Source organism: Thermobia domestica, chromosome 5 (assembly GCF_964235325.1).
Source record: "Thermobia domestica chromosome 5, izTheDome1.hap1.1, whole genome shotgun sequence".
Lineage (NCBI taxonomy): Eukaryota > Metazoa > Arthropoda > Insecta > Zygentoma > Lepismatidae > Thermobia > Thermobia domestica.
The window spans coordinates 283830517-283850929 of record NC_137458.1 but is presented as its reverse complement, the minus strand read 5'-3'; the positions used below and the strand labels follow the sequence as shown (position 1 = coordinate 283850929).

Here is a 20413-nt window from a genome sequence, read left to right as displayed (position 1 = left end):
TATATAATTGTAGTTTTTGAGGATAACGTAAAAGTTAAGCTATCCGCGCCATCAAGAAACTGAGTATATTTGCAGTTTCAAGTACAAAAAGCCAACATTGAACATGAAGCTATGCATAATATCCTATTTACTTAGCATTCAACTTTATTGGGACCCACTTTGATGGTAATGCTTCATGCCTAGTTACTTATAAACATTTTGATGAATACAGTTCACCAATATCGCTACTATATCTGTACTGTTACAAATCCGTTTCTAGTTCTTATGATACCTCTTTTTAAATACATCAAACGTCGATTATGAATACTTGCCTAACTAACGGTCCATCTTTTCTTTCTTCTAAACCGGAAATTCGCTACTTGATTATTTTCCATTAACAATTTTGTTCAGCAAAATAATCATTATTTGATTAATGCTCTCCCTAACATTCATCGTTGTAAAATACACTATATTTTAATAACTAAGTCTGATGCACGTATTCCATATTTTCTTGTTGCACCATTCTCCCAACTTTCAGTAGCATTAGTAAGAGTCTTTTGTCCTCATGTTCAGGGTGTAACTGCGGTATGTAAAAGAAAGCAAATTGTCACATATACTAATTGCGATATGTATCTGCCCCTTTGCATGCTATGTCTGAAACTTTCAAAATCTATGCAGTATATTTTCTTCCAATTTTGATCTTACTCTTTTCCTCTAAAATGTAAGACTGAAATTATTAAAGGTGCCAAGAAATGTAGAGACTATTAAATAAAAAGGATACAATTTATAAATAAAACTAGTGATTTTTTCGAACATTTTGTATCAGTCTTTCCTTGATTTGCTTCAATTTCCTTTAGACTCATATTATTTAATTTTCAGAAATGGAAGACAATAACGTAGCGAAGGCAGTGAATCCTAAGTGCTGTGGCTGTTTTACGCTGAGGACTTCCATACTCATTATTGCATGGACATACTTGGTTAGTATTATATTATTTTGCTGAAAGTTATTTCACATCAATATTTAAAAGACAATATAATCTTTGGTTTTAAGTTGTAGATAGGAACATTTTTTAAAAAAAATACTACACGCTAGAATAATCCATATCATGAAATAACTCAATAATTGAAGACCATTCACAGTAATTTTGTTAATTATATACGTACATTATTTTACTAATTACAAGAAGTTTCATAGAAAAAAGATCGTGATGTGTGTCTTGTTTTAAAAAACAGATATCAACTAAAGATATTTTAAATATGCTTCATATTTTAGATTTTAAATTTTGTCAATGGATAATCTTTAAGGCAAAATAAAACCAACCGTAGGGGACTACAAGATAAATTACTAAACTCTGTAGGTTGAAAAACTTACATCTAAAAATTACCAAGACATGATAAACAATGTAATTTTCACTATCTCTTGAGACAACTTGAGAATAATAATAAGACGTTATTAAAGATAGTGTGGTATGTTACCGTAAGTATCCTTCATTTCCGGTTACTAGCATGAAAGTTCGCTATTTTGTTACATGTCCAATCAAGGTTGGAAAATTACTAGGAGAGGGTACGTAGGGTCATTATGGTCGATACTGGACGCCATATTGGAAAACGGCTTACTTCTAACAACTTAATCTAAATATTTACATGAAAGCTTTAGAAAACACTTTTCTTCTTCTCCAGTCTGCTGCCAAACAGAATAAGAAACAGTTAATAGCAAACATTTTCTGATTTTAGTCCTTAACGCTTTGGGGACAAACAGAACAGATCTGTTGCATAACGTCGACCTTTGGAATTCGCCTTATAAATCTCTAGTTAAGGTTTTCACACCAGGTTTTTTGCATTTATTCAAACGTGGAAGCATCAAAGAACGTGTTTCGTTGGCATATTCCAATCACGAGTGCAATGGCTACGGGTGATGACGTTACGAACATTGAAGAAGAAAAAATTGGGTAAATTTTAAAGCTTTTCTGGCAATGTTTGCCACGTTCCTATTTATTCTAAGATCATGGTTCGTATCTCGTTGTGTTCGTAATGAAGCACAGTGTCCTACTGTACTATTACAATTTCCCTATTATGTATCAGAAGCGCGAAAATCGAGTCCAAATTGAAAACAATTAGATATTTTCAGGAAAAATCCCCTTTTCGGGATTCCCCCTCAGGGACACGATAGGGACATGTGGGTGGTACCATTTAAAAGCTATCCTAATTTGACACGAAATCATTTGCGAATTGTGATACTTAGATAAATAGGGACGTATCAGGGATTTTTTGTTTTTCGCTTAAAGTGGTACGTGTTATGCTTTCCACTTGGTGGAATTTTCGTTACCGCCCTTAGTTTCCAAGATATGAGATTGATATTTTCCACAGATATTACATGCATAATGTAGTATGTTTTAGGCTATTTTGAGATCCAAGCGTTAAAACAGGGAAAGAGGGACCCAAACTTGAAAAAGAGTGATTTTTTTCTGACGAAATTTCCCTTTGGAGGTAATTTTCTGACAATAGGTACACGGTACCCATATGCAACTGGTACCACTCAAAAGGTTGATTCATTAAAATGACAACATTGTACGATTCATGTTCCTACAAGGATAGTCTTTATGCTAAAGCTCATTGAAAAGCAATTGACTGACAATGTATTATTGGGGGAAATTGGTAAATCAGCTAGAACATCTACACTAATTTTGGGGAGACCATTCTTCATACCTCATTCTATACACTATAAACCAAAGTTCTTTTGGTACCACTTGTATGTTCGTGTCAAGCACCACTTGCAGGTTCGAGGGGAGATATTGGATCCATTTATTTTTTGTAATTTGGTTTTTCCCACTTTGGGCGGGAATTTCCCACCTTAGGTACAAAGTAAGGAACTTTGACTAGTACAGTTGGAAACACAGCTTTATTACAAAAAATGAGGTATGAACCATGATTCTACGATAAACAGTTTCGTAGCAATAGATGCTTCATTGAAACTTTAAAATTAATCTAAAAAGGCAAGGTCACGTAAGGGTTAACTGCATGAATGCCCCCTCCCGGTCACCCCACCTCACTGTAAGTTTATATTATAGATGTATTGTATATCAAGTTCAAACTAACACAGTTTATCATTCTACAACTTCAATACGTTTTCTATAATGTGACATATCTACATAACTCACATACACTTTCACATTAAAAAAAGGTTCAGATCCTGTGTTCATAATGATATGACTTTGATCATTGTCCTTCACATTCGCAAAGCAACGTACAGGCGAAGACGTTCTTAATATAAGTACATTTCTCAGTGCAGGGTAGTTTGCAACGGCATGTCACTAGTTGTCGACTGTTATCAGACATACTCCTCAACGTAGTCCACACAGGTATGTGACCGAGTCCGTCATCTGTTTCCTTCCAACCCCAGTTCAGGGGTTAAACATCATGCACATCCTTTTCGAGGCACTGTCGCCTGATCTTGCACTGAAGAGTTGCTCTTCTTGTATGGAGATTCAATGCGTCTTTGGTTGGAGGCAATCTGTCTATTGCGCGATTTTCTTGATGAATAGAATAGGTCTGGTTTCGTTGACTTCGTCGCAAGTACTTGATCCGTCGTACATGAGCGTAACAAATCGCTGGATTAGCATGCGAGATTGGAAACTTACAACATCGTGAGAATGAACGACTGACAGTTCTCGGAAAGCTGTATCCACATCTCTAAACGCCATCCACGTATTCCATGCACTTGTCTTGCCAACGCCAAGGAAGGCTGACACTGTGTCACAGCCCGTAAAACTGTGAAAAAACGGCAGCAAATCTATCGTTCCAGAAGGTACGTTCATGTATACGGTGTGTATAAGAATGAAACGTCTAATTTTTTCAGAACCAAAATCAATCCATAGCTTCTCCAGAGTGAGTGATAGATGAAGAAACGCAGAGAGAGTGATAACAACAACATCGGAGTCAACTGTACGAACTCTAATATTTTTCTGTCCCTTCTCGGCTGCATGGCGGACGTGCAGAAGGATATTTCCATCAGCTTCTATGTGGGATGAGGGAGAAATACCAGTAATATCTAAGTCTCAGGAAGAGGATAAGACTTCATTTCCTCTTGTGCAGAATATTTCTTTTTCTGAAATATCAGCTGCAGTTATTGTTTCGGCGAGGTAATGAAATAGTCTTTCCTTATTGTCATTGTTTGCAAGAAACTTCTGGAATTTTTTTTGGATGCGGTCCCGTTGGTTTGACAAGAAAGCGGTCGCCGTTCCCACGCTTCTGACGCGTCTGTGTTTTCAAGCTCTTTTCAATGTAGCGGTCAAAGACCACGTCTAACCGTTTAGTGTCTCGAAGTGTGAAAGAAACCCAGATATTCACAACTGCGGCATATTCTGCAAATGTTTTCGATGCTCCTGGTTGCAGTTGGTGTACACACATCGCTCCATCGACGACAAGACAAGAGGAATATGGGATAAGAGTACTTGTACACCCATCAAATTTTTCAAAACATTTCAAAATATCTGATTTAGAGGTAGGAAGTCTGAGATCTCCAAATTCAGATATTGATGCAGGATAAGTTGTGTTTCCATGTGAAAAGGATTCTCTGATATTGCCCTCCCTTTCCTAGCATAACAAGTTAGAATCTTTGTGTGCACTAGCAAGTTTCATTTTGCAACGAACTTTCAATGAGCTACAGTCGGAAAGCTGCATATTAACTTTCTTCATAACATCGTGTATGGGCTGCTTGCATTAGGCGGTTATAAACGAAGTCCTCATATATTTTGGTTCCTGTGGTAGGTGCGATGCTGACAGACTGGCACGAATCTTCTGGCGTTATATGTCTGATGAACCAAACTGCAGGGAGAGATGCTCTTCAAAAGGATTACCAATATCACGAAGTACATCAATTGGGTTCTTCAAGTGTGTTCTGTATTTGCTTTGGAATGTATCCGTATCCTCGTGGTGTGACCTCGATACCTGGAACTCAGTAGAGTATCTGTCTTCATACCCAGCCAGTAAACGATAGATTTCGGGACAACTGACTATTTTCTTCAAACGAGTAAATGAGTTATCGGAAACTCCCCATAAGAAACCACTTTCTTTTATTAGTTTGTTGTTCTGTTCGTGAAGCTGGTCGTTGGCATACGTGAAAAATGTCGCTAAGATTTCCTACTGGTGAAATGTCCCTTAGAGTATTCCTTAAATACATCAGGATGACGAACTGGGAGTTGCTTCAGAATATGAAGAAAGACTGGTAACCATCGCCCGTAGTGTACGTGGTCAAGAACCTAAGTACCAAGGATACATTGACTGGAGTACTTCTACATAAAGCATGAAATTACCATCACGCACATTTCTCACAAACAGTAACAGCAGTGCTTCTAGCTCCATAACTGTAACCCAGTATTGGAATTGAGCCCAGTGTTGCCTCTGCTGGGATATCCACATTGCTATATTACTAGTTTCTATATTACTATATTACTAGTTAGGGGGCCCGATTCAACCATATTAACTGTAATATCTGCTCTTGCAAGCCTACCGTGAAAACTTTAGGAGGGGCAGTAGAAATTTAGGGGGTGACTCCCATGACCTCCGTGGATACGGGTTTGTCGTGACCCCCCTTCCCAGAGATGTTCACTTGATATATATGTCAAGTAACACAATAGTCTCATTTTTGGTGTACAAAAAATAACTGCGCCCTCCAGAATATCTGTGTCTTTTCACTAGCCTTCGTCAAGCAAGTAAAGCTATTGTCGTTATTGTCTAGCAGTTCACAGTTTTCTATAGTCGTTTTGCCTGTGAATTTGAGCTCAAAGACGGTGTAAATCGGACAAAATTTGGAGAACTTGTGAAAAGTGGGCCACTTTTCAATCTAGAGCAGTCTATAGGCTAGAAACGTATATGTAACATGCAATTCCAGTTAAACATGATGCAATACTATAAATAATCTGGTTACTCTGTATGTAACTCTCTTGTATTTGTTTTCTTTTGAGTTCTTTTGTAATAAATTCTTTTTATGGAATTCTTATTAATTAATTAATTAATTAATTAATTAATTTATTTATTTATTTATTTATTTATTTATTTATTTATTGGAATCATCTAATAAATTAGTTGCAAGCTAAGAATCCTCATATTTATACAGAGCGGTCCAGGTACAATCATAAAATAAAGCCTCTGAGTTATGAACTTCTATGCTACTTCTCTTTCAGTAAGGTACCAGGTACTTGATTCCAGACTATGGGCCACACAGAGCGCTTAGCTCGAGGTTACTCACGTATTAATATAAAATCCATCGGCTAAAAGGAAGAATACGAGAGAGAGAGAGAAGCTATAATATAATCACCCATACAAGAGAGAGTTCTCTAGAGTCTCTCTTTAAATGGGAAAAGTATAGGGTCATTTCTTGGAACCTATTCTGTTCGTATGCTGTGCAGGTGGTGGAGCCCCCAAACCATACTCACACATCAACAACAGCAATCAACCTAACACACAAAACGTTACAATGTTTGATGCTCAGGCGCCGAATACGCTTAGAGCCTGACCTTAACATCCCAATCCCCAAAAACGGAAAAAGGTTTCGTCTGAGACGCCGCGGATACAATATTTTTGGTTTCTACACTTTCACATTTAACTTGGCTTGCTTGGTTATGTTACCGCAGGAAAATGTAGTTAATCTTTATTTTCGTCTAAGTTACTTACTGCTAACATTATAAGTTGTGATTCGGAATCTACCGAAATATTTTACATCATAGTCAAAATCATAACAACAATAAATTTTAAATGCTAATAGTGAACGTACATAGTAGTGTGTAATCCTGTGCTTATTGGGGGCTTTACGTGACAGTGTTCACCCTCCTAGCCTAATGGTGAATTAATAGCGGGGTAAAGTCAAATATTTTAAAGAAATTACAATTTGCGTTCAGTTATATGAATTAAGTACGTCAATTATAATCAAATACTTTCTTGCCTCTGTGAATCATGAAATATGTTTAATACCAATTACTGAATTATCAACGACTAGTAGCACCTGCTATCTTCATTTTCTCATGCTCTTTACTTCCTCACCTGTACCTTTCCTTGGGCTGTAACCTATCCCAGTTGCTGCACAGCAGGACACTAGCCCGATGGCTCACCGGCGATAAAGGGGATTCGCTCTGGTTCATGGTGTTATTCAAAGCTTAAAGCAAATTTTTATTATACCTGCAACACCTAAGGACATGAAATAACGATCACTCAAGGAGACTGCTACATTTTTCTTCTCAATACTAATGTGCTACATTAACACAAATAAATGCATGGTATCGCATATTCATGAACACCTATGTACCTGTTCAATATTTAATCAAAGTAAGAGAAAAAAGGATAGAAGCAAAATAAAATAAAAGAAAAGAAAACAGAGAATTGAATTAAAAAGAACAGGGATATCAATATAATACGTAAATCCAACATTCCGTTTTTATGAAAAAAATATACAAGAAGAAGAAATTATGTCTATACTGATAAATTAAATCTAGAGTTAAATTCTTTAGTCCTGTACGATCAAAGGGAGTAACGCAATGATCCACAACACTTTTGTCTTCTTCCTTTCATTGCTAAAATAAGAAGAAGGTTAACAGGGCCATTGTCACGGACGAGTACTCGCTGAACTGAACATTGCAAACAAACATAAGTTTTTCGCAGAAACTAAAAACAAAATTGCTGCACATAGGCAAATCACATTGTCCTAACACACCAGCTCAAGATCGAAAGCATTATCTTATAGATAGATGACTAAATGCCTTGTGCACAAATTGCCACAAAATGAAATCGCCCACTCAATATCCTCCCTCTCCATTTAATCCGGGGCAGCTTAATAATTCAGCGGAACTGAATGTTAGTGCCGATGAAGCAATATATTTTGACCCTCCTATTATTAAAATATAGGAACTTCCATTTTCTTGTAGAATAGTGACGCCACTAGTAGCATCTAGTCCAGTAGCGACTGAATCAATCCCAGCGCCACCGAATGCCGGAACATGTGAAAAAGCGCAACTTTATCCTAGAACCATATTTATTGAGACACAAATGAATGATACCCCACTGCGAGTCGATCCGAAGACTTTAGCAAACGAATTAAATTTAGCAGATGAGTTGAAAAGAGCAGGATTGATTGTGGTAGGTCCAGTAGACCCTCGAGAGACTATTGAATTAGAATCTACTTCAGGTGTCGTTCCCAATACACTATCGAACATAATTCAGAAGAATGAAACAGAATAGTAGTTTTAGAAAATAAGTCAAACGCAACTGAGACGACAAAAAACAAATTTATTCACACGAGTCGGAAGCAGTATATTTTCCAATTATATACGAACCATCCGAGATTCCTAATCAGTCTGGACTGGAGCCCGTGTATGCTAACATGAGAGTGCACCTATAGACGTTAATATGAACGAAGAACTTATTTACGCGCATACTGATGTTGAAAATGAAAACGAGAGTAAGGTAAATGACTCGCTTTCCTTGAGTGAGAGTAAAAATGATGAAATTGTAGACCAAGTTATAAAGTCGTTAGGGACGAGATTTTCACTAGTGGTAGGGACCTTAATTCGACTCTGGGCTAAGCAAATGAGAAATAAGAAAATACAAGTTACAAAACAGTTGCGTCGTTCAGACGTGGGTTACGAGAAAATAGGTTTTGTTTTACAAACCGATCCTTTAACTGTTATAGAGGGCCTGCGCTCTACAGAGTTGGTGCTAGGAAAAATTGACGTATACATACAAATTGAAGCCTTGCTAAAAAGAGATGTTGCTGTACAGACAGATTATAGGTTTCCTAAAATGATACGCTTTGAAACGGACCCCGATCTTAAGGTCCTACGTTCCGTTGCTTTGCAAGCTCATTCTATTATGTTTGACAAAAACATACAGTTGGAACAAAAATTAAATCAGATAGGAAGAAAATTTAGATCAATTAGAAATTGGTAACGTACTTAGTTTCGTTAAGAGTATTAGATAGTCAAATGGCGATGTTATTAGTTTTGACAAAAACGTACCGTTGGAACAAAAATTAGATCAGCTAGGATAAAACATTAGATCAATTTGAAATTTGAAATTTACTTACTTTCGTTAAAAGTGTTAGATGGTCAAATGGCGACGTTAGTAGTGAAGATTCAGAGGATGACCTGTCTTTGCAAAACGAATGGTTAGGCTACGAATTACTTGTTAAACGTCGAGGGCACAGAGAAACTTAGATCAGTATGAGGATTTTTACGGAAATATGAATTAGCCAAAAGAACATCTTTATATTACTTTCTTTACGGTAGTAAAAGATCGCAGTGATAGGTTTACGGTATGAGACTATCTTCAAAAATTAGTACTCAAATAAATCTAAATTTCTTGCACTAACGCAAACACAGACCCTTTTATTAAAATATACAGAAGCAATATTTAAGCATTTATTGAGAGAAATCAACCCATGGAAAAAATAAAGCTTTACTACTATCTTATTTCAGAAATATCACAAAGGACGTAAACTAGGAAATATGATCATCAAGTGAATTTAATCATTTATTATGCCTCTATAATCTGGAGTAGAATGTAATAATGATAAAACTTTGTAACTTTTGTAATAATGATAAAATATTATCAGTTGTTAGGGATTCCATTATTGGAGAGGGCATCAGCTTACATTTCGCCATATGAATCATCTTAATACAATACATAAAACCAAACTTTATTGAGAGAGTCATAAAAGTATTAACATATTTCTATTTCTGTTGATTCCTAGCTTTTCATTGTCTTTCTGTAACCCAACTTCTGTGTATATGAACTGTTATTTCCTTTCATCAACAACATGGTATTCAGATTACTGAGGAATGCTGTGATTTAAAACTGTGCGACAAAGGTCTCGTTTCGGCATGATCTGAAGACGTTATTCGGAACTGTTTCTCTGAGAAATACCTCTTTATGTTGAACTACTCAAGACCATACGTACTAGCAATTTAAATGGCTTATTTTATTTGTAGGACTCATTTGGGAAATTTATAATTCTGAAACCCTATTCGAGCATGTCTTACGACAATAATATTTTGAATTTGGATTTCAGTGTTAAAGGTGTATGTGTTGATTTCATTGGGGAACAATTTTGTGCATGAGAAGGTTTCTGGGATGGTTCAGTTCGTATTCCAAAATATAACTGTGTTCACAGACTAAAGCTAAAAAAGAAAATTATAGAACAACAGCTTGATACTCGAAATGTATGGAACAGTTTTTTCATAGTATGTAAAATTACGGGAACCCAATATCTTGTGTATAGCAGGTTCAGTTGCTTCGAAGAAACTTTCCTCTGTTTGTCATAGTAATATCTAACTTCCAGGACTGACTTTAAGGAACCATTCTCTACTTATTGTGTTATTCTAAGGAGTTTTAACACATGTGAGTCATTACATATTTATTTTCGTCTTTTCCTCAGAAATCAATCTACGTAATTATTATGGTCCTGCTTTCAATTTGAAACTCTTAATTGTATTTTCAACTCATGACTGTCAATTTAGTCTTAGAGCCTAAGTGTAAGAACTAATATTTGAACACTTAATTTTCAACATTTTGGGGTATATCATCTTTTCCGTGAAGTTAGTTTTAATGAAGATTGATATATTTAAATGTAGAAATAAAATTGCAGTGTAATAGTTACCAATAATTGTTTTATGTGATTTAAATATGTATATTTATTATTGCATTTGCTTTGTATATTTCACTTACTTCGTCGATCACTCCCTGATTTATTTTATCTCTCTCTACATATATATTAATATACTTTCAGGTATTTGGAATAATTGCCATAATATCTATAGCTGCGCTGTTTTCTGAAGTACGTTCCTTCGTTAATGAAAGATTTGATGGAGATGAATACAGTAAGTTCTATTGCATATTCTTGATACAATGACTTAGCTTAATACGAGAGCTGTCTAAAAAGTATCCGATCTTTGGCCAGAAAAATAATTGCGAATACCTGACAGATTTGGGACCCTAATCCCCTTCAAAGTAGGCCCCTTGTGCTTGCACACACTTAGCCCACCGATTCTTCCACTGCTGGAAGTCTTTTTTTGGAATGTTGTTCAGCTCCGTCGTCGTGTTCCGCATTATGTCTTCTCTACTCTCAAAACGGGATCCCTTCAGAGGCGTCTTCAATTTTGGAAACAACCAGAAGTCACAAGGAGCCAGGTCTGGAGAGTAGGGAGGTTGGCGAACGGTTGTAATTCCATGTTTGGCTAAGAACTTGTGGATCAATTGGGATGAATGTGCTGGGGCGTTGTCATGATGGACGTGCTAGTTCTTCGCTGTCCACATGTCTGGTCTTTTGCGCCGGACTGCGTCACGGAGTCGCCTGAGAACATCTTGATAGTACTCCTTTGTCACTGTTTGTCCTTCCGGTGCGTACTCGTGATGCACAATTCCACGGGTATGGAAGAAAACAGTCAGCAACATCTTGATTTTGATTCGCACCTGCCGCGCTTTCTTCGGCCTTGGAGATTCGGGATGCTTCCATTGAGACGATTGTTGTTTTGTTTTTGGGTCGTACCCGTACACCCATGACTCATCTCCAGTTATCACGGAATTCAGATACCCAGGATCAGTGTTGGTGGTGTCCAGAAGGTCCTGTGCAACGTCAAAACGGGTGTCGTTTTGTTCCTGAGACAACAACTTGGGTACAAATTTAGCAGCCACTCGTTTCATGTTCAAATCGTCACGCAAAATTGCATGTGCAGAATCTTTACAAACTCCAACATCTTCTGCAATCTCTCGCACTGTCAAGCGGCGATCTGCCATCACCAAATTTCGCACCCGCTCAACAACAGCTGCATTCCGAGCAGTTTGGGGCCTGCCGCTACGCTCACTCTCGGCTGATGTGCGGCCATCTTTGAATCGGTTGAACTATTGTTTAATTTGTGTTACACCCATCGCATCTTCTCCAAACACCTGCTGAATCTTACGAATTGTTTGGCTTTGAGAATCACCCAGCCTTTGACAGAATTTGATGCAGTATCTTTGCTCAATTCGTTCAGTCATCTTGCGAGAAACACTAAATCCGACGAACACTACCAACAGCACCTCACTTCGCGATCACCAGCTCACGACTGGCACACGCGAACGCGGTGAAAAAATTCAAGCATGCGCATTAAGATTCCTCCTTTCACCGTGCACGGTGACGCCGCCTGAGAATCACTACTTTGCATGGAAAAAATTAAGGTCGGATACTTTTTAGACAGGCCTCGTATCTGTTCTCATTGTTTAGATAATTTTATTAGTGACCACAAAATATATTTATCTTGTATTTGCATCACATTTCGACGAGTTTTGTGTCGTCATCTGACAGCACGGCAACTTACGTTTAGAATCTGTGCTATGCATCGAATGATCGCATGGCTCTTCCTATCATTAGCGTCAGACATAGTTTATCCAATTGTTCTTAGTGCTAATAGACTGAACATGAACAACGTATATTATTCTCCACAACATTCCCGAAGAAATGCTTAGTGTAATGCAAAGCAAATCTTTTAAAATCAATTATGACGACTAAGCTAACTATTATAATCCAACACCCTGCAGGATGCCCAGCAAGAAAGTGTATATTTTGAATGCTTAATTAATTTTAATGTACAGTAATAAGTACAGATAAATAAAGCACCAAATTATGCGAGATTTATGATTCCACTTTGTGTAATACATTTCAAGTAAATAGAAGATAAATTGAATTGAACATTTGACTGTTTGGAAACAAAATTGTATTTCAAAACGATACTTTGTACCCATTCTAAACTAACATCACTCTGTATTGACAACATGTTTTTATCGTCAGTTTTAGAGGTATCTGTTGAACTATACTCTATTTAATTGCCATCTAAACTACAAAAGTTGACATATCCATTTTCCATTTCATTAAACATCCACATGATTTTATTCCGGAAATTCTAATCATTCCACTGAACAAAATTATTTTTTTATAAACGAAAAATTAACATTTGATTCATATTAAAATACTTTCATACAAATGACTAATGCAATATAAATATTTCTATATCATTGATCAATATAGCTCTTCACAACATAGTACAAAGTTGCAATTCCCCGTAACAGTGACAGCTGATCTGCAGATCATTCACAAATAATGTTTTTTTCGCCCATTCACATTCGAAGACATATCTTGCAACAATGTAGGAAGGTACCGAAATGGAAACTAGTAGTTTGGTACAAGAATATATATATATAAGAGAGAGAGGGGGGAGAGAGCAATTCTAATATTGTCGACGTGGATACAGTCTATGCAAGTTTGAGAAATTTTTCAGCGTACACATATACATGTACCGTAGATGGGGGTTCCTTGGACTCAAGTTTGCAATAAATCCGTTCTTTAATCCTGTATTGATGCACGAAAGCTCGAACGTTTTTGTCAGAACCCATATTAAGTGGAACTACAGGCTTTATTGTTCATATCGAGGGCAGTTTTAATTACATATGTTGATAAAAAAAACACAGTCGATTATTGTAGAAAATGGGTCCAAGGGAGACTCGCGTTCGGGCTACTTGAACCCAGCACCATATTTGCTTACAGAAAACCATTAAAATCTTCTCAGACTAAATAGGCGTTAAAACAACAACACTTTTTATTTACTGTAAATCGCAAGCCCTGTTTATGTTAGCAGCGAATCTAGTGGTTGACTGGGGGTGCAGTTTCAAAACTAACTTCACCAGATCTCGACTGGGAAGATTGTCTTAGAAAGCAATGACAGTTCTCCCATGTATGGCTAAATAGGACTTCACTGTTAAATTGAAATCAAGTTAATCAATGGGAAGTCGGAAATCACAACTTTTATCAAGATGGCTAACAAAGGCTAATTCTTCTTCTTCAGCAAACACTTTCGGATAGCCCGGATTCTGGCTTGATCTGTTTTTTTTATCTTCTTCTTATGGTGGAACGACTTATCTTGAAGCGAGCTTTTGCTTCTTTCTGCGACAACTTCCCCGACCAAATTGTTGGTAAACATCCTTCAAATTCTTGTGTAAAATCAGCATATTTTCGACCTCCAGGCAATCTTTTATATTGATATACCATATGTACTGGTATCCGTAAGGAAACAATGAAACATCTTCCCTTGTGTGACACGTGACGACAGATTTCATTGTTTCATTGATAAATATAACAAACGATGGGGTGAAAAAATAAGCCTATATTCCAGGCCATGTGTACACACTAGTAGTAATTGCCCCACTCTGCCTAACTTTTGATTATCCTCAATGAGGGGCCCCAAGGCCAGGGGTCAATGACCTAGGGGTACTTAGGACCACCCCCTCTAAATTTTGGCAGGGGTACCTTGGCCCACCCCCTAAATTTTGGCAGGGGTACATAGGACCACCCCCCTTAAATTTTGGAAATTGCCAAATTTAAAAATTTGGTATGCTAGCCTAGGACCATAGTATGTACCTCTATCAGTATTGGGTGTAGATGTCGTTCCCTTTCATGGGTAAAAAATTGCCAAAAAGTCAAATTTCGGGGGATTTTGACTTAATTTATCCCCTTGGATGAGGTCCTATTACCTTATATAGTTATATGGGGGTATACAGGGGTCCATTCCCTTTCATAAGACATGGGTATATTAATGCACCCCTTGAAAAATTTGGGAGGGGTACCTTGGCCCACCCCTTAAATTTTGGGAATTGCCAAATCTAAAAATTTGGTATGGTAGCCTAGGATCATAGTATGTACCTCTATCAGTATTGGGTGTCTATGTCGTTCCCTTTCATGAGTAAAAAATTGCCAAAAAGTCAAATTTCGGGGGTTTTTGACCTAATTTATCCCCTTTGATGAGGTATTATTAACCTATATGGTTATATTGACGTATACAGGGGTTCATTACCTATCATAAGACATGGGTATATTGGTGCACCCCTTTAAATTTTTGGGAGGTGTATCTTGGCCCACCCCTTCAATTTTGGAAATTGCCCAATTTAAACATTTGGTACAATAGTATAGAACCCTAGTATGTATTATTATAAATTTGGGTGGTCCACTTCGTTCCCTTTTAGGGGTACAAAATTGCCAAAAATATAAACGTAAGCAATACGTTGTACCACGTGTTTGTTCTTTTGGTCCAATTTATTTCCTTGGATGAGGTCCTATTACCTTATATGGTTATATGGTTATGTATAGGGGTCTATTCCCTATCATAAGACATGGGTATATTGGTGCATCCCTTTAAAAATTTGGCAGGAGTGCCTTGGTTCACCCCTTAAATTTGGAAATTGCCCAATTTAAACATTTGGTATAATAGTATAGAACCCTAATATAGATCACTATAAATTTCGGTGGTCTATTTCGTTCCCCTTTTAGGTGTATAAAATTGCCAAAATATAAACGTAAGCAATACGTTGTACCACGTGTTTGGTTTTGACCTAATTTATTTCCTTGGATGAGATCCTATTATCTTATATGGTTATATGGTCATGTATAGGGGTCCATCCCCTATTATAAGACATAGGTACATTTGTGCTCCCCACGGGAATGGTATCTTGGCCCACCCCTTAAGTTTAGAAATTGCCAAATTTAAACATTTGGTATCATAGTACTGGACCCTAATATATATTACTATAAATTTGGGTGGTCCACCTCGTTCTTTTTAGGGGCCATTTTGTTCAGCTTTAGGGGTGAACATGGATACCTTGGAATCGTCCCGAGTTCAATTCTTGGAAATGTTGAATTTAATGTCCCCGCGAAAACGATGGTGATGAAAAATGGTGAAAACATGAACTTCCTTGACTGAGGATTGAAGCAGGGACCTCATACACTAGAGACAAACGCTAAGCGACCGTACACGTGTGTTGATTACTATGCAATGGTCCCGAGTTTGATTCTTGGTGTTAGTTTCAGGAAATGTTACCGTTCCCTTGAAACGATGATGAAAATGAGAAAACATCATAAACTTACTTGCTTGCGGATTGAAGCAGAGACCTCAAACATCAGATATAAGAGCTGAGTTACCATACTCCATTGAGAAGTTCAGTTTGTTGATTACTATGTCATGGTCCCGAGTTTGATTTTTTGTGTTAGTTAAAGAAATGTTGAGTTTAACGTCCCCTTGAAACGATGATGAAAAATGATAGGAGGAAACAGGAACTTACTTCGTTGTGGATTGAAGCAGGAACCTCACTCGTTAGAGACAAGCGCTGAGCCGCCGTACTCCATTTAGTGCGAACAGTTTCGCGTATGAAAAGAAGACGAACAGATTATGTTACACTAGGTTTATGTTTCATATAGAAAGATAGAAGATCTGTGTTGTCATCTTTTTACTTCGTGTGCAACTTTGACCTTGAAGAAAAAACCTTTGCTGACTCAGTGCTAAGCATTGGCGTATACACACAATCTTATTGTTTAGTTGGCTGTATTTAGAGATGAATCAGACATGTAAGGTTGTTGGTTCGAATCTAGTTGTGTTCGCTGTAACTCAGTGCCTGAGCGATACTTACCGAAATTTTCCAGTGTTGCCAACACTATCAGAATGAATCGATTCATTTAGTCCGAGCAGTTTCGTGACGAAAACTGATTTTTGTTTTGTACACAAAAATTTTTTCTGAAACAGAATTTTGTTTGTACATAAAAATTTTTCTGAAACAGAATTTTGTTTGTACATAAAAATTTTTTCTGAAACAGTTTTTGTTTTGTACACAAAAAATTTCTGAAACAGAATTTTGTTTTCGTACACAAAAAATTTTTCTGAAAACATTTTTTTTCGTACACAAAAATTTTCTGAAACAGAATTTTATTTTGTACACATTTTTTTTTGTACACAAAAAAATTTTCTGAAACAAAAATTTAGTTTGATTTTTTTCCCGTAAAACATTGATTTATTTTACCGGTAAACTGATTCAGAAAAAAGAAATTGAAATCGCAGTACAGGAAAAGAATTTGATTTTATAATGTGAAATAAAACACAGAATCATGTTTCTGTACATTTATTTTAGCATGTGAAACAGAATACAGAATTTCTTTTTCTTCAAAGGAAGACGTGTCCGTGACGGGTACAAATTCTGTAAAGAGAAAATAAAAACATATGAATATACATGGTAATATTTATTTTGTTTCCTGTGAAAGAAGAAAAACAGATTATTAACATAAACTAACTGTTCAAGAGAGAGTGATGTGAGAAAAAGAAAAGCAAATGTGACGTACCTGAATTCCTTCTTTTTTTTCTCCACTGGTTTCTGCAAGGTGATGTCATCTGAGTTTGTCTCCGCTCTTGTATCGTTGAAGCATGTCCCGTACACCGTCTTGATTCTTTGCCATCTTTGAGAGGTGATGTTGGTGGGATTAGGGAAAAATATGGCTGTTATTCTGTTCTGGCTTTTTTATACCCATAGGGCAATGTTTCGTATGTGTCTGGTATTAATCGGCGTTTTTTATAGTTGAAACTGTACTTCTTTTCTTCAGGTTTTGTGACAAGATGATGATCGTGGGTTCTGTAAATTTTGTGTGGCGTGCTAATGGAGATTTTTTCACTGGATTGATTTATGATCATTTGCTCCAGACTATTAAAATTTAACTTTTGACTTGCAGTATAATTGAGTGTAAACCCACGAATTTTGCATACATAACTGGTTGATTTCGTTTCGGGATTGTAGATTTCCAAGGCGTATTGTTTTGGGCCACCAGACACGAATTTTTTAATGTATGCTTTTGGTCCAATTGATTCCAGTTCATTTGACATTGAACCAAGAAATACTTCTGGTTCTATTGTGGGCTGTGATGGTCGCTGTGTGAATATTACGGAATCTGTATTGAAATACAGTACTCTTTCTTGCAGCACTTCTAAATATTTGTAGAGTTCCAGACGAGCTTGACACGTTGTAAATGCTCCAAGGACAACATTAGCATTGTGATTTTGTACTGGAACATCATCTTCATACTGCCAATAAAGGTATAACAACGAATCATTAACAGGTAAAATTTGGTTGACTTTTATATCTGGAGCAGTTAATTTCTGATACAGTTCTTTGGGATCATTAATGATGGTCGTTTGGATGAAATTGTCTCTTATAGCGAGTCGTCCCCAGAAGGCATTCAAACAGAGTTTTGCAAGACTACGACGTGCTGAATTTGTCGCTATATTTGCTGCATCCAAAGTTATGCCTTCACGTTGTTGTACCATTTGAATATACTGCTGCTTTTCTTCTTCGGTGACGCAATTGGCAGGCCATCCAGAAGCTTCCAGCTTCGATTTCAAAAATGTGTTAATGTATTCGCTGAATAATCCGCCAGTCTTGGTTTCTGGATCATATACGGTGATGTCGTAATCCGAAATTTCGTAAATTTCAATGACTTGATACCCAAGTGCAATGGCTTTTTGAATTTCATAGAACACCCACGTTCCTGTTAGACTTCGTTCAGTGTCCGAATGTGTACATTCAGAATCTTGATTTAATGCTGTGGCACAGGCAGCACAAAGTGGAAACAACAACTTCTTATTTGAGCGAAATGGCAGCACTGGATGAAACGCATTTCTGCTAGGCAAAATCTTCAACTTGACCAATCCGTTGACATCTTGAATGTCGGGCATTTCTGGATCTCCCTGTAGATATATTCGTGGATGCCCTATTGGATACCGTCCACATTTATTCACATAAGGATACAGGGAAACGATATCCAAGAATTTTATTTCTTCGTCTTCATTTTCATTTGCGACGTGATACAATTTAATGGCATTAACACGGCCACCATAGAAGCTGTCTCTTGGATTTAATGGTGTCTTATTCATATAAGGATGTGTGCTTAAAGAAGAGGCCAATGCTGGATTGGATTTTAACACTTGACGAAATTCACATTCCCACATTTCATGTACTTTATATCCCATGGATCGTAATAACTTCATTTTACGCTGTGTTCTCTCGTAGCGATAGTTCATCGTTTCTTCGGAGTTCTCATAAATGGGCTGATCACGGCCTGTAGGGACACATAGAGGACAGCCATGATAAAAACAGCCGGCATGCTCATACACGTGTTCCTCTTTAGTGTCGGGATCTTGGTAGTAGCCGTCCAGATGAAAACCAGCAACATAAACTTCTTTTCCTCTCGCAGCATGTAGAATTGGATGGCCCTCTTTTTCTTCCATGTAGGCAAGCCACTGCAAAGCAATCCGTGACTGATTGTTTCTGTGACGATATCCTCGTGCAGGGAGAATGCTAATAGTATTGGGTTTTAAGAAATTTCGTCAAAATACTAAATTGCACGCACTCGCCAAAGTGATAGCCTCCAGGAAAGGATTGACGTGAGTTTCTTGTTCAAAAGTGGTCATGAAAGATATACAAGCCATTCGAAGTACGTTGACGTCCTGGACACAATAGTTCACCAATTCTTCTTGGAAAATAAACGTATCGTTCTGGTGTTCGTTATACCATGTCATGAATTTTTCTCGTTCATCCACTTTCATTTCATCTGCACCATAATAATGGATGTCCGGTAATTTTCCCACATACGCTTGATTTGCAGCAGTATTAAAAAAGTGTGGAAAATATCCTTTGGTCGCTGGTAAATGAAATGCCTTGGATAATTTACTTAAAGCCATTGGCATGAAATTTAAGGAGTCAATAAACGATAAGTGATTCACTTTCATGCTTAAAATTTTTGCTCCGTTCAAGATCAAAGTAGGTTTCAATTCATGTTCTTCCACTAAAGATTTAAGAATAAAATGACCATCATATCCCTTAAAGTTATGTGCCAAAGATACAATAAGTTTGATGTGGGGTCGTGGTTGACGTAAATACGCAAGAAAGGCATTGATCGGATCATCTTGAAAAATATGTTCCCGCTGTCCACAAACTTCACACGGATGATGTATATCTTCCTCTTGAACACAGTTGTAACATACTTGTTGGGCCACCAGTAAATTGGGCTTATGAATAAACGTGTCTTCATCGAAGAAAGTATCCTCTGTGGCTTCGATATCATAGAAAACAATCATAGCCTTCTTGGCATGTAACACTGATGGAACTCCAGGTTTTAATTGAGTTGTATCAGGCTTCATGTAGCATTGGTGAGTAGACGTAACGTGTTTATGGCACACATTACAAAAATAATCTGTACAATGATGTTTTCTTTCCCCTGTATGGACAAACGAATAAATGCGTAGACATTTGGAACACTGTTTTACCATCTTGCATATTGGCTGGCCTTTATGGTATGGTACAGTCAGATGATTTGTATAGCATGTTTCACCATAAAATTCACGATTGCATTCTGAACACTGTTTCTCCGTATTGGTTTTACTGCATGGTAGTTTCTGCAAACATTTCTCACACATGGCCGAACAGTTCTTGACGTGTGCAGTGCGATGTTCATATTTTTTGTGGCATGCAGCACAATAGTACTTAGTAGAAAAAACCGACGTTAATGATATGATGATATCATAATGTGAATTGATGCACATTAAATTGA

General features: G+C 37.1%; 1 protein-coding gene across 1 annotated transcript in view; it reads left to right on the top strand.

The window, feature by feature from the left end:
- The window catches only part of LOC145684886 (uncharacterized), an 80465-nt gene that overhangs the window by 15028 nt on the left and 45024 nt on the right, over positions 1–20413 (top strand). The window contains exons 2-3 of the mRNA XM_081757239.1: positions 859–956; positions 10754–10844. Of these exons, the coding sequence (XP_081613365.1) occupies positions 861–956; positions 10754–10844 (187 nt within the window). The 5' untranslated portion in view covers positions 859–860. The remainder of the gene's footprint in view (positions 1–858; positions 957–10753; positions 10845–20413) is intronic.